The 14290-nt window shown below is 38.5% G+C and overlaps 1 protein-coding gene across 3 annotated transcripts in view; it reads right to left on the reverse strand.

Annotated features, from left to right (window-relative positions):
* Nucleotides 1-14290, reverse strand: part of nkain2 (sodium/potassium transporting ATPase interacting 2) — a 114245-nt gene that overhangs the window by 10145 nt on the left and 89810 nt on the right. For all 3 annotated transcript variants that reach the window (XM_015035420.1, XM_015035419.1, XM_015035418.1), the window contains one exon: nt 7194-7254. In XM_015035420.1, the coding sequence (XP_014890906.1) occupies nt 7194-7254 (61 nt within the window). The remainder of the gene's footprint in view (nt 1-7193; nt 7255-14290) is intronic.

Genomic DNA, 14290 nt, shown 5'->3' on the forward strand with positions numbered 1-14290 from the left:
CTTTTTTTGCCTTTTCTTTGATGTTGTAGAGTTCATAAAAGAGTACTTTCTTGTCTTGATCAGCGGGACACTTTCTCATTTATTCAGCGAGGTTTCGTAACATCAAGTACAATGTGGATTTGCATGTCACTGTGGAGATGAAAAGTAGGCATAATTTTTTTTTTTTCATAAGTCTTCAATAAAACTGAAATGTAGGCCTCAAAATGAAGAACTGCAGCAAGCACCACGCACTGAGAGGTGATTTTATTACAGAAAAAAAAAAGCTCTGAATGGCAACGTTTGAAGGGATGTGTTACAGAATGTTATGCTAAATATAATCATTTGAAGGCATCGACTGTATCAGGTTCAGATGTTGGACAAACACTGATTGTGCTCTAAATTTATAAATGCTACTGTCCCGGTTTAATAGAATAAATTATTTTGTAATGTTGCATGTCAGGATGGGATTAAGAATGACTTAAGGCATTCAGGATTTTGCGTTGCTTTGACTGAGAGTTGTTATCTGAAAAGGAGCTCTCCTAAAGCGCCTCCAGCAACGTCTGTGAAGCACGCTGCGCAAAGGCAGTAGCATTAGCATTGTCGAGCTAGGAGTCACTCAATGGAAACAGCCTATAGGTTTGATTACAACCTAGTCATACCGTTGGAAGTGTGTTTTGATAAGAGATGAGACAGGCGTTTCTCAAAAGAAAACACTTTGAAAAATTCTTTGCTTTTTTTTCTATAGTTAAAAAAAAATGACATGCTGAAAACTATTAATGCAATTCCTAATAATCTTTTTTGTGGTATTACAACAATGATTCCTTTGTCATGATTCCTCTTAAGCTTTCTGGATGTCTCCAGTCTTATTTTTAGATTGTATTTGATGGTAAAGTCTTTGGGGTTGGAAGAGCCAAAAGAAGTTACCTAAAAAAAAAAAAAATCTTTGATTCAAGTCAGGACTCTAGTACTCATATTACGTCTAGACAGAAGAAGCCTTTTGGCAAAATTAAAACACTACACAAAGCCTAATTTGTCAGGTGTATGAATATTGTTGGACTTAACTGTATCTCCACATGCCTTTTGGACATCTGCTATGAAAGATACAAGTAACAAAAATGATGTGTTTGGTATGAGAAGCATTTCTTGGTGCTTCAAAAATAAAATCTGAGAAGGAAAACAACCCTTCTGTTGGTAGAGAAGCAACTAGTGCCCAGAAATATCATACATTCAGGCTCAAATACAACATACATTCACCAAAATCTTTTTAGCACGGGGTTCTGATGGATTCAAGAATGTCTTTTAACTCATCAAGTACAAGACCTATTACTTGTTTTAACATTTTCAGCTACCCACTTGGGAAAATTCAATACACTCAGGAAATTAGGCTTTATGGTGAAAAGAAGGATAATATTACTTTAGGGTAACATTAAGCCAACATGCACAAACCCCATAAAATATTGTAATGCATGTTCGAAATCTGGGTTCATGGCAGGAAACTCATTTCATAAACAAACTATTTTGATATAGAGAGTAGCCAGAATTATGTGATAAAACTGCTGTTGGCAACAAAACGCGTGGTTGTGGTTCAGCTTGCTAAGAGGCAGTTAAATAAGTGGTGTTTTGTGCAAACATCCGACTCTTTAAGCATGTTATCTCATTAAAATTATTAAATTACTTGTCAGAATGTATCGACATTTTCAACCTTCTTAAGGTTGAAACAGCAATAATCAGATGACATTTACTCATCGGCGGTTTCGTACTTCCATTTCTAAAGCTCAAGCTAATTGTGATTGCCCCGTCGAATGACTGGACCCCTCTTTTGGGAAGCCAGGGTGTAGCGAGTAAGACTTTCCTGCTGATTCATGCTGCAGTCAAATTGTCTCCACAGAATTTCGTCCTCCAAACATTAGAGGAAATGGAGCCTCTAAACCTGTCAGTGTGCTGCCTGTCAATCTTTTAAGACTCAATTTAAGCCTCAGATAAGCTATTCAGACTGGTCTGGGCTGTCCCATTCTCTCCACAATCGGAGAAAATTGGATGGGAGCGGCAGAAAGATTAAGATTCCCATTTAAAAAAAAAAAAAAATAGCCGTCCTAATTAAATTTTTCAATATTTGCTTAACACCAAAAATGTCCTATTTTACTCTGTCCTCACAGACTGATCTCCTGAATATAACCCTAATTACCTGTGCGGCTTTGTTTACCACTGTGTTTGATAGAAATCTGTCTGCGCTGGTTTGAGAGCGATAAGACTGACTGTAATGAAAAGTAGTGCACACTTCTACCTGCACAAAGCCTCACGCAGACATATATATACACATACAATTATCAGAGTAATTAGCTTTCTCAGCAATTTAAAACCTTCATCGGTCCTTAGCGAGTATTAGCTTCTTCACCCAAGGCACATTTACCCACAAAGCCTGCTGATTAGTGTTTATTCTTCCACGGCGCATTATCAGGACGATTTTTCACCCGCCGCATTCCACAAGCCGTGCAAGACTTCTGGCTCAGCAACAAGGAGATTACCATGGATATCCTAATCATTCTGGAGAGTTTTATCTGTGTATTACAAGCATATAATGCTTTTGACACTTGTTAATTCTAATTAGTCTTTAACTACAATTTATTTCAGTGTGTTGATGTTGAGCAGTTAAAGAAGTACTTGATGCTCTAAATGTGGTCACTGCTGCAATTCAGGGTAAGAAAAAAACAACAACAAAAAAAGTCAAAACATGAAGACAATCTAAACTTTAAGTTCCCATATATGAGATGTTACAAAGCCAAAGCTCTCAAATAAATGCAAACGAATGAGTATATAATGTGCTTATTGAAGTATGTCAATTAATAATCATTTTCAACCAGGTGGGGCTAAAATGGCTTGGAGATCTCTTTAATATGAACCCAACAATGCCCTATTTGTTGGATGTAAACAGGAAGGAAGGATGGACGACAACCAAAACTTAAAAACAAAGATGCAGTAACAAAGACGAAGCCAATAATAACTTCAAACTTCTTCCCATTTAAATAAATGCACATTTTAAGCAGCATTGTTCCACAACGCCAAGCAGTGAAATGCTCATATTAAAACAAAACACATCCCTCAAGCTCTGTCCTATCTAAGGCTGCTTTTCGAGCTCCAACAGACTCTCTATGGGGATGGAAAATGAACAGAAATTCGCGGGAACCAATAGCCACAGGGCAAAACACAACAATTGAGGAAAGGCCAAACACAGACAACTGTTAGACATTAATTATTTAGACATGGAGGCAAAAGCTAATGTGGCTTTTTTTGGTTTATTGCCATCCACGAGCTTGTTAAAACCCGACGTTGGAAAAAAAACAACAAAAAAGAAAACCTTATCTCAAAACTCACTGAAATTCAATTACTCCCTAATAAAATGGGATGAGAACAGTGATAAATTACAACTGTTTCTCTAACTTTAACAATGTGACAGTGTGAAATATTGCCGGGACCTCATTAAGAAGCTCCGGGTGCATAAAGAGCCTTTCTGCGCTGACCTTCGGTTTTTATTTTCCCTTTAAAGGGACGGAAACAATTTCACACTGTCAATCTTGGGCCCCAATCAGCTTTAAGCATGGAGGAAAAACAGAGAAAAAAAAAAAGCTCCCTGCTCTCCTCACTTCAGAAATCCATTTCCACTCATCCCATCTGCATGCATTACCTATCAATATTTATGCGTTGGCAAACAGCATCTTTGGCCCGGTGTTGAATAAGACATGGCTGGGTATTGATCTAGTGGAGGAGCAGCACCACCAACTTTAACTGAATAAAGGAAACGATGGTCTCGGGTTAATGGGCTCATTAATGTTAATGCACACACGCACACTGCATTTTAAACAGAAAAATCACAGAACTGACACGTAACATTGAGTCATTTTCAATCTCTTATTACACCTTTAAATATATATTTTTGCCGACTTAAAAATTCTAACTGGAGGCCAGCGTCCTTCCTGCACTCTCATAGATTGGATTTGCTGTACTGATGCACAGATAAAAATAAAGAGATTTGAATAGATTGGCCAAGTGTTTTCACATCTATTTTATCGCACTGCTTGGGGTAATGCTGGTTTTGAACATCTACGAAGATCACTCCGTCCTCCACGCTCCGTGCCTGCTCACTTTCTCTGTGTTTTTCTAAAACAATTATCCTCTGCGTAAAAGTTTCACTTGACGTTACAAAAGCCCAAAGTGCATCCGTTCCTTGCTGTCCGCTTTTGTTACGAGAGAATGACCAATGAGTGGAGGATGTTTGGACGGGAAGGAAGGGTAATGGTTCAGATGTAAAAACCACTTAAAGCTCTTACTTTGCCACACATAGCCACTCGCTAAACCTCTCCAAAGAGTGTGTGGTCAGAGCTGAGCAGCTGTCTGTAAGCACAGCGGGTCTGCCAAAATTCAGATTTGCACTCATAATGAGACGGTTGAAGCAACAGCTGACATTTAAAGAGGTTTTTATGTTGTAACCTTTTAGGGGCAGAAAACACTCAGACGTAAGAATTGGTTCAACTGCACGTTTATTTACTGACATGATGACTAACTTTTTGGCATTCAACCAACCAGCTCGATTTTTCTTGCACGCACCTGTCACACTGTTCCTTCATCTTGCAATAAATGACGGCTTATTTAAAAGTGATATTGGCATTGGTCTACAGTTGAAGAAATAAGGTGCATTCTGTGAAGTATTTGGAGCAATGCATGTTGTTATTTATGTTTATTAGGATGAAGGATGTAAACTTTACATGGTGCAACTGCGTAGGAACTGAGTAGGTTTTGTTGGATGCCACTGTCTTCCTTTATTTTTTTCCCCCTAGCCCATTGGTCACCTGATTATTTGGAATGAACGTTCAACGTTCCAGCTGGATGGATGAATGGATCGATGGATGGATGGGTCGGCTGTTAAGTAGGGATGAATCTGGATAAATGAATGGATGGTAATGATATGATGAGGTGAGGAGGAAAAGAATAAACTTGCTGCCTCCAGCATTAACTGAACACAAATAAAATCTAATTATTTGAGGCTTTTTAGACCAAAATTGCCAGAAAATAAGTCTTAAGACAAATATTTTGGATCCTTCAGTAAAACCATAGAAAAGGAGGTCACCTGTGTGAGGAAGAGAAAACAACAGTGTAATTTGCTGTTTGATGGTGACCTACCCTTTTTACGAGTCAGGGAAAATTAATAGTCATGAGCCACTAATGCAGTTACTGTAGTTGTACCATCTGTGTAAAATGCCCTGTGCTCTTCTACATCAGGGACGCTGTTTGATATAAAAAAAAAAAAAAAAAAAAAAAAATAAAAATTACCTCAGACCAAATTAGAAACAAAGCTTTTTCCACCTTGTAGTTTTTTTCCTCGCAGATTTTGCTCCATTTGTAGTAAAAAGTGAATTATCTACTTTTATCTGACGTGAGGTTTAAGTGTGTGTTGAGGTAACACGGGTTTCACAGTAAAAGTGTGAGAGTTGGACATCTTGGCAATAAAGTTGGCGAGGGGGCTTTGCTTTAGGCTTCAATAAAGGAGAATTACTGTGTCTAAGTTTAAGTGTTTGGCTGCACAAATTACTTTAGTGAGCTGGTGTGAAATTAAAAATACTCACATAAATGATTCCAACTACAGGAATACTTTCAAAACAACAATGCTCGTCATTTTCTGAACATTAGTAGTTTAATTTGAGCATTATCTGTGCGTAGAAATAACAAGCGGAGTTGTGTTAAAGTGACCCGAAGCACATTTCATTTAGTCTTTGATAGAAAAATAAAACTAAAATTATTTGACATGGGTGGTAAAAGGCGCACAGAGCAGCTTTGTTGTTTTCATTTTTGCAAATTGAAAGAAAACATGCTACATTGACACCTCTTATGAAAATCAAATGCTTACCAAGTTTAGTGGCAAAAACTCAGATGCACTTATTTAAAGGTGTAAATTGAGCTTTTCTTTTCCCTTGATTATTCTGCACCCAGCAGCAGTCTAAAACGAGGGGAAAGCGGTCTCATTACGAGCTATTCTAAAAGGGCAATCTTTCTCCGGCTATTATACAGTAAAATCAGCACTTACTCCACAAAGATGAGTAAATAAAAACTTTATGTCACCACTTAAAGGCTTAACACCATCAAAAAGTCAGAAGCTTTTCCCAATCAACTCTGCGCGTTCACTTTAAATATCTCCATTAGCAAGCTGAATATAGGTAATATATATGGACCAGCAAAAGATGTTAGAGATTTCTCCATTCACAACACCCTGCAATGCATATTTTGTGAATTGCCTTGGTTAAAACTATTCAATTAATTACGTGTGATAATATTGGAGATAAGTCACATACACAACTACGCTTACCACATAAAACATGTACGCCAATTGGACAAAGCTTAATTTAGCTAATCAGGATGGTAGCCAGTTTTTGTCCACATAGTTTTTTTGCTCTCATCAACATGTTTGAGTCCAACTTGCAGTTATAGCTAAAAGAAAGCGACTTTTGTCAGCTTAAATTTCAGCTTACTGCATCAGGAATAACTTTGACACCCATGTCAAAGTTACAAGTAACTTTTCAAAGCTAGCTTTCCTAAGCTAGCTGAGAAAAACTAAGCTAATTGGAGGTTTCCTTCTTTAACCTGTAATGCATTGTTTTTATTGACACAGGCAAGTTGGGGTCAGGACTGTTTTGGCAACAAAAGAAGGACTAACCGCTATTCATTATGTTATGATATTATAGTTTTGAAATGTCTTCATGATAGCTGATCGTGTGCAATGTTTTCCTGCTTTTAGTGGCTGCCACCCTGATGTAATTTATGTAATAGTACATGACAAAAAATCCATTTAGGTGAGCAAGCTAATTGGAAATATGTCATCATTAGCTGAATTTGCATTCCCTGTGCTTCTATCTCTGTGTGGAAACACTTCTGTTTATTTCTCACTCACAAGTCACTTTTATACTCCTCCGTGAATCACCACTTCAACACAGTCAGGTGATTGATTGCTGCAAAGACCCAAGGAGCTGTGTTGTCAAGGGTGGTTTTCCTCTGCCAGGGTCTACCAAGGCAAACTGGTTCTGATTTTACTAACCATTAGTCAATTTGCTGTTAGGATGGAAACGGGACAGCACCAAGCCACTTCATTTTGCTCATTTATTTATTTATTTATTTATTTATTTATTTATTTATTTGCATGCATGTGAGAGTGTGTGTTTAGTACTTACAACTATCTTCTTCTTCAGAAATAAGCTTGACCACATAACAGGCGTAGATAAACCCCGCCAACTGCAGACGAAGACAGAAGCAAGAAAGCAAAACAAGTGCAAAACAATGAAGATTATTCTTTACGTAACACAGAAAGAGTGGGGGGGGGGAAAGGCAGTATGTTTAGAAAAATGCAATAGTTGGAACAGACAGGGCAAACAGGTGCTGGTGTAAGTGGAGCAGAACAGCTCCAAAATAGAGCACTTGAACCTCCTCTCTCATATGCACACACACACACACACACACACACACACACACACACACTGAACAACATCTTCAAAAACAACCACAAGGTTAGCCTTGATTTTAATGGCAGGGCTATAAGCAAAAAGTGTTTTAATATGCATCTTCAATTTTGAATCTTAAAAGAAATAGTCTACATATGCATATGTAGACATATGCAGATGCTGCATATGTTTAATAAAGAAACTGACAAAAACGGGAATTAAATTGGTGTTTCTCAGTTGAGGTTTAGAGCTCTGCATTTCTTCCTAATATTATTAGGAAAACCTTCCACCAACAGATATCCTCACCTCACACTCTATTGTCACAAACTAACTAAAAAAACAACAACAACAAAGAACAGGTGCCACATAGGTGCTATGTGATGAGAAACCGCAGATTTTGTTCTGTTGTTACGAGGGAACAGTAATAATGTGCTCTGCTTGTAAGTGGTATTTAGAAAGTGATGCAGCGGTCCAAATTGGTGAGAGCACCTTACCTCTCCGATCGGCTTTCTCATTGGTTGTCTGTTTCCAAGGTAACAGATAGCAAGTGGCCAACTGAGGCAAAGATATAGGAAGGCACAGTCACTGTAAGGTCGGCGTTTTAGCGACCTTGTTACCCTTGGACGTTTTTTTTTTTTTTTTTTTTTTTAAAGGGGCAGAAAGGAGAAAAAATGTGGGCGGGGAGAGGAGGATGCGGCCATGCGGTGACTGAGGTGCACATCTGGGTTTGTTTGAGGTATTATTACCTGGAATAAAGAGGCTCTAATGCTCAAATCAGCCTTTAAGTAATGGGGAGAAAATAACATTGACCCGGCAGGTTTTCTATCGACTGCGTGGACTAATGCCAGCACATCCTCACGCGCGCAGACAAACACTCGGCAAAGACGGTGATTGTGGGGAAACTGCATTTGGGATTCAGTGTATATCTCAAGGTCTTGACCTCATTTAGTATAAATAATGTCCAGCTCCCAAAGCCCCCTTCCCACTCCTCCCACTCAAGTTTCTCACACAGCACTTCCACCTTTCTTCTGCTTTTGTTACCATTAAATCCTTCCAACTTTTCTCTTTTTCTTATCATTCTCCAGTCTGTTTCAGACAACATTATCAACACAACAGATCAATGAGAGAGAAAAAGAAAATCAATGGCCTTTACATAGTAGATATGACCACTGATAGACACGGACAACCTTTCCTGGCTGCAACATCTCAGCTGTCAATGCTGTTGGGTGACATTCATAATTTGAAAGATTAAGATGACATCAGCCCCACATGCAGCCTTTTCTATAGGCTGCCGATCCCCCAGGAATCATTTCTCTTTTTTTTTATTAGCATCCATCTAAAGGAGATTTTTACCATTACAAAGTCAGAATGTTGTTTAAGAGACCATAAAGAGTTTGGGGAGGCACTTGGAGTAAGAGTAGATCTGGAGCCTGCTCGGGCTTCTGCAGGCTCATTGCCTCTGAAAATGACTTTGGGGTGCAGTTTCGTTAGCGTGACCGAACACGGAGCGGAGTCGTGCCCGCCCGTGTGATACAGAGCCGTCGTTAGGCCTCGGAAGAGCACATTTACTCTGCACATCAATATCCTGTTAATATCCCACAAACTCAAGGGTTGCTGCTACATGTAAACATAATATCCTGTTTACAATAAATCTGATTCTATCTCACCACAAAAGGCAGAAAAAAATCAAATGCGACGGCCGAGATGTGGCAATATTCATGCGGGGTTGTGGTATGCATGGCTTATCTTCTCAATGCCGCAGGGCCGGGAATTGTAGATTTTAGGTGAGTTTTGTACGTCACAAAGGCTGCGACGTTTTTAAAAGGATTTTGAAACTTTGTATGCATAACTGTGTGTGAAATACATCGGATGTATAGCAAATCAGTAAAACTATCAAACATTTTACATTGACATCAGTAAGGTCTTTTTCAAAATTTGACATGTTAGTTTAAAGATGACATTCTGCATACTTTTGCTATAACAAGACATTATTTTAGCAACTAATGTTTTGCTATCTTCTTGAAGCATACTGCCAATTCTTCTCTGGCATCAACAAGGCATTTTTTTAAAGTTTTGTTTGGCTCTAGAGGCCTTTATTTGGAAAGTAAGCAATGGGAGAGAGGGAAGACATGCGGCAAAAGTCACCAGGCCGGGATTCAAACCTGCAATGGTTCCCACCACAGCACCCAACAAGGCGTTTTTTGTTCAATCAGCTCCTGCTGTTTGCAAATGGACGTCCGTTAACAAAACACTTTGTAAATGTGTGCACAGCTTGATTGCTCTCCATTGAATATTATGCACAGACAAACTCACTGCCACGCTCCAATTCATTCGGAGCGAATGTCCACCAACACCGGAGCGACCCAGTCCTGATTTTCCAGTTGAAATGCCCCACTGTCAATTTGAAAGGGAGGCGTGCCGGTAGAAAGAAGGGAGATCTTCGGTCAGCTCATCTGACTCTCAAGCAAGAAGTCCTGTCCGTGAGCAGATATTTCATCCTTAAGCAAGAAAAAGTTGTGTTTTGTGGACAAGAAAATACTGGATTCAACTCCAAGAACCTCATTCTCCCTGTGAAACAACTGATTGTGAAATAGTCCAATAAAGATGAACTTAGATGAAATACAGCGGAGACCCTGCGGCGAACACCCACTAACACCTCGGAGTGAAAGCTGCTCTGTGTAGAGGAGCCGATGTGTAGCACTAATAAAAAGTTACTATAAAAGATGTAGTTGCAGATACTGCAGCACAAGCAGAGCCTCATCGGAGATTGGCAGCAGAGATTCACAGGCTACTTTTCTTCTCTTAGATATGTCACATTGCAAAAGTTTAAATAAATCAACAGTGTAACATCTTGTGGGGCATAAAAATGATAATTTCTTTTTCTTTTGCAGCATCTGCCCCTCTGTAAAAAAAAAAAAAAAAAATGATTTGTATTCGCTTCTATAGAAACTTCATTTGACTCTGAAAACATTCAGTATCATGTGAACGCAAACCACGTTGAAGAAAAGTCCTTTTGATAAAAAAAATAAGTTAGCTGGAATTATTGTGATATCAAATTTTAAATGAACAGATATAAATCAGTTCATTTAAACTGCTATCATATATTTTTTTTACTGAACTTATCTTTATAAAGTGATTACAATGAAACTAATACAGAGCTGAACATTTGTCACATCCTAATCATTTGACTCCCTCTACTTTAAAAAGTGAAGTTGTCAGCACTTTGACTTTAATAAGTTACAGACTATAATATAAAGTGATTTTAAGACTTATGAAATATATAATTCAACAAGGTTTCTGTTGTTATCTAACTCTGCAGCTAAATAAATCACATCTCTATTCTCTCAGAAGAAGATTTAGCAGGCACTGACCTTTTGTCTGAGTTAGTCTGAACAGAACCTTATAAGAGTTTTCAAACCCGTTGAATTTGTTTGTATGTTTTCAACAACAAACTTTATTAGATTTCGTTGTCATAGATCAACCGCAAAAGTGGCTCATTGTTGTGGGAAGGAAGGAAAATCACACATGGTTTCGAAAATTTCAAGCTGTTCTGTCGACAAACTCTCACACCTGAGCCGTGGATCCGTGCAGCTCCTCCAGAGCTACCGTGGGTCTCTTCGCTGCTTCATTGAGGAACGCTCTTCTTACAGTTTAGGCCTCGGTAGATTTGCGGTTTTGTCAAACCACTTTGTTTTGCTTTTTTTAAACAATGGATTGAACAAAGCTTGGGATATCGTTTTATATCTTTTTATATATTGATAGGATATTTCTTCTACGCCCCAAATATGCACTGCTGGTGCCTCGTAAACACAACAAATTAAATCCAAAGTTTGCTATCGTAATGTTAAAAAAAGAAAAGAAAACATTTGTAAGGTGTATCTAGGATGAAAAAGTTGTTACATTTGAGTTTTTCGTCAAAGCAATCGTTCTTCAAACATGGGTTTGAATTCAAGCAAGCTGCTGTTTGCTTCCTCTTTATTTTTTTACTTCGTTTCTGAACTCTACTTACTGAATACGAACCCATGGCTGTTCAGTGTGACGGGTGTGAAATGGAAATATCTTCACTTCAGCCTGAGCTCTGACAGGATCCTCGCACTGATCGGCCTGACAAGCAAAATCTTGTTGAGCTTGTCCACTTCAGCTCATATTTTGCAACACAGCAAAGTCCGATTCTATAGAGAAAGTGGAAAAAAAAAAAATCCCAGATGGAGTACTTTTAAAAAAAAAAATCTTTTAGTCTCTGAAACGCACAGCAGAGCAGATACCTGTTGCCATAGTAAACATGTTAAATGTCGTGAGCAATTCAACAGGAAGTCAGCAAATCTCACAGCCTCAGCCTAAGGTAACAAAAGCCTAAGGAATAGAAACCTGTAATACATGCTCTTCTATGTCTGTCTTCGCTTGGCTGTAAAAAAATAAAAATAAAAAAATTGTTCCTCGTTCAGAGCTTGAGTTGAGCAGAACATTCTGAACCAATGTTTGCAAGGATAATGACTGCAAAACGGGCTTAAACCGTCCAGTCCCGCAAGGTCTCCTCGATTTGTGACTGTAATGCACACAGTTATTTACAGCCATGTTATCAAGCTCAGCCTTAATAAGTTCATCTAAAGCTTCTTGGTAAATTTATTTTGTGGCTTCCATTTGGCATTAATACCAGATTAGTCTGCATTAAAGGTAATTAAGTGCACAGATTAAACGGAATGAAATGAGACATGGCAAAGCTCTTACCTGGAAAGATATAACAAGACTATCTTTAGTTCCTCCCTGCTTGTCAGAAAAGATTAAAAAACAAAAAACAAAAGTGGTTTTATTGGCCTGGAGTGTTTCAACTGTGACCTGATCATGGCTTAAAATACTAATGTCAAAAACCAAAGGCTGTGTCTCTACTGAAGATGGGGCATGTGCCCATTTCTTTTTGTGTGGATCTGCCTGTGAATATGTCTTTGTGATTAAAACGGCAACAACTGCGACAGCTCAGCGTTGTAACTCTGGTGCGTCATTCACAAATGGAGCACCCCCCCGCCTCCACCCCATGACTGTGAAACAATAGATAGCATTAATACCTGCTGGTGCAGCATGAACTAAACCGATATAATTAAAAACAGTCAACACAAACTGTGGCTAATCTCAAAACAGTGCAGGTTGCCTAACTTTTAGCTGGAGAAAACAGCTGTGGGAGCTTGTCTGTTATTATGACTGGTGTATATTTTTTACCTCCAGGAGACAACAGGTAAGGTAATCCGATATCACTTTGGAGGATGAAGGTCCATTTGTGCTCGCACAGAAATAAGTCCACTCAGGTGTCACTGCCCTCATAGCTTCAGTGTGCTAATTGGCATGGCTGTGTGATGCTATACCTGCTAGAGGGGAGGCCTGAGTTAGGAAGTTGTGATAATTTCAATTCTCAGGAACGTGAAAAGAAGCGCCACAGCACCTTTAGGTGGTCTGCACTATGGATATATTTCTGTCAGCCTCTTCATCTCCATCGTCGTCCCTTTTGTTAATCACACATAAGCTATACTGCACCACACTACCTGATCACAAGCTGATCATAAATGGCCCACAAGCTTAAAAGTGCACTGGGCATGAAAAGTATATTATAAAGGTGACACGTTTTTACTACGTAAGAACCTTAGTATTGTCCTCTAGCAGTGTACTTTGTAATACAAGTTCCAGTTTTTTTTTTTTTTTTTTTTTTACAAGACATGAACCTATAATTTCTAAAAATCAAACTGAATCACTCACCTTGTGAGCGTGTGAATTTAAAATGTTCAAGATTTGCTTCGTTTCAAGCCTTTCATGTGGCTTTTAAGCTAAAAAAAAAGAATAAAAAAAAGAGCAAGCTGTGTCTCGAATTATTTCTGCCACTGACTCCTTTTCACAAAGCATTTTTACACGACATGATATGATTTCATTTTTCTTTTTGAGATGATGAAATCTCTTCACAATGTCATATTTTGTTCAAATCTACACGGTAAAGATCTTTTTCATGTATTGCGAATTGACACATTTTCAAATATTGGATGAAAGAAGGACAACTTTGCAAATGAGTAAAATTTCATTGTTTAAGCAGCACACATTTAGGTGCAGGATCAGAACAAATGCCTTCGTAAAAGTGTTACTGATCGCAAAGGTTGATTTGCACGGTTTTTCACTCGTTTGGCTATTTTGCAAAAAAAATGGCAATGTTAATGATTAAACACAAAGTCCCTTTGGCCAGCTAATAAAAAAACATTCAAACATTCTCAGCTGAGCATTAAAAAAAGGATACAAAAGTAGATATAATTTTTAAACTTTGCAGGATTCGATCTGTCACGTAAACATCAAATAAAAATTCGACATTTTAAGGCTTACTATGTTGTGCATGCATCCAGAGTTTTGCAGCGTACATGGTGCGTAGTGAAAACCGCGGCGTGTGATTTTGTAATCTTGTGGGATTCAAATAATTTTAGAATCTTGCAAAGGTCAGATCGTCTTAGAACCGACAGCTGGAGTACTTTCTTTTTAGAGTAGTGCAGGCTGTGCCCTCACAACAAAACAGATCCAAGGTGACTCTGAAGTCAATGCCGCACGATTATTACAGCTAATTTTAGTTAAATGTGGCCATCTGTTTGACGCTCTAACAAACACTTTCACATCTACCCACCTTTTCAGAGTTAAGTGTAGATGACTTTACAGTGGAGCTGAGGTGCTCTTTGGATGTCTTTTCAACATGCTAATGGAAGTGGCGCGTAGGGGGTGCGCCAATTTCATTAATTTTTGTAGATCAGCGATTGGCCGATATTTACATGAGAAGCCGATATTATCCCCCAATATTATCTACCTCAGTA

This window comes from Poecilia latipinna, unplaced genomic scaffold (assembly GCF_001443285.1).
Source record: "Poecilia latipinna isolate Pla-1442-1.1 unplaced genomic scaffold, P_latipinna-1.0 Scaffold334, whole genome shotgun sequence".
Classification (NCBI taxonomy): Eukaryota; Metazoa; Chordata; class Actinopteri; order Cyprinodontiformes; family Poeciliidae; genus Poecilia; species Poecilia latipinna.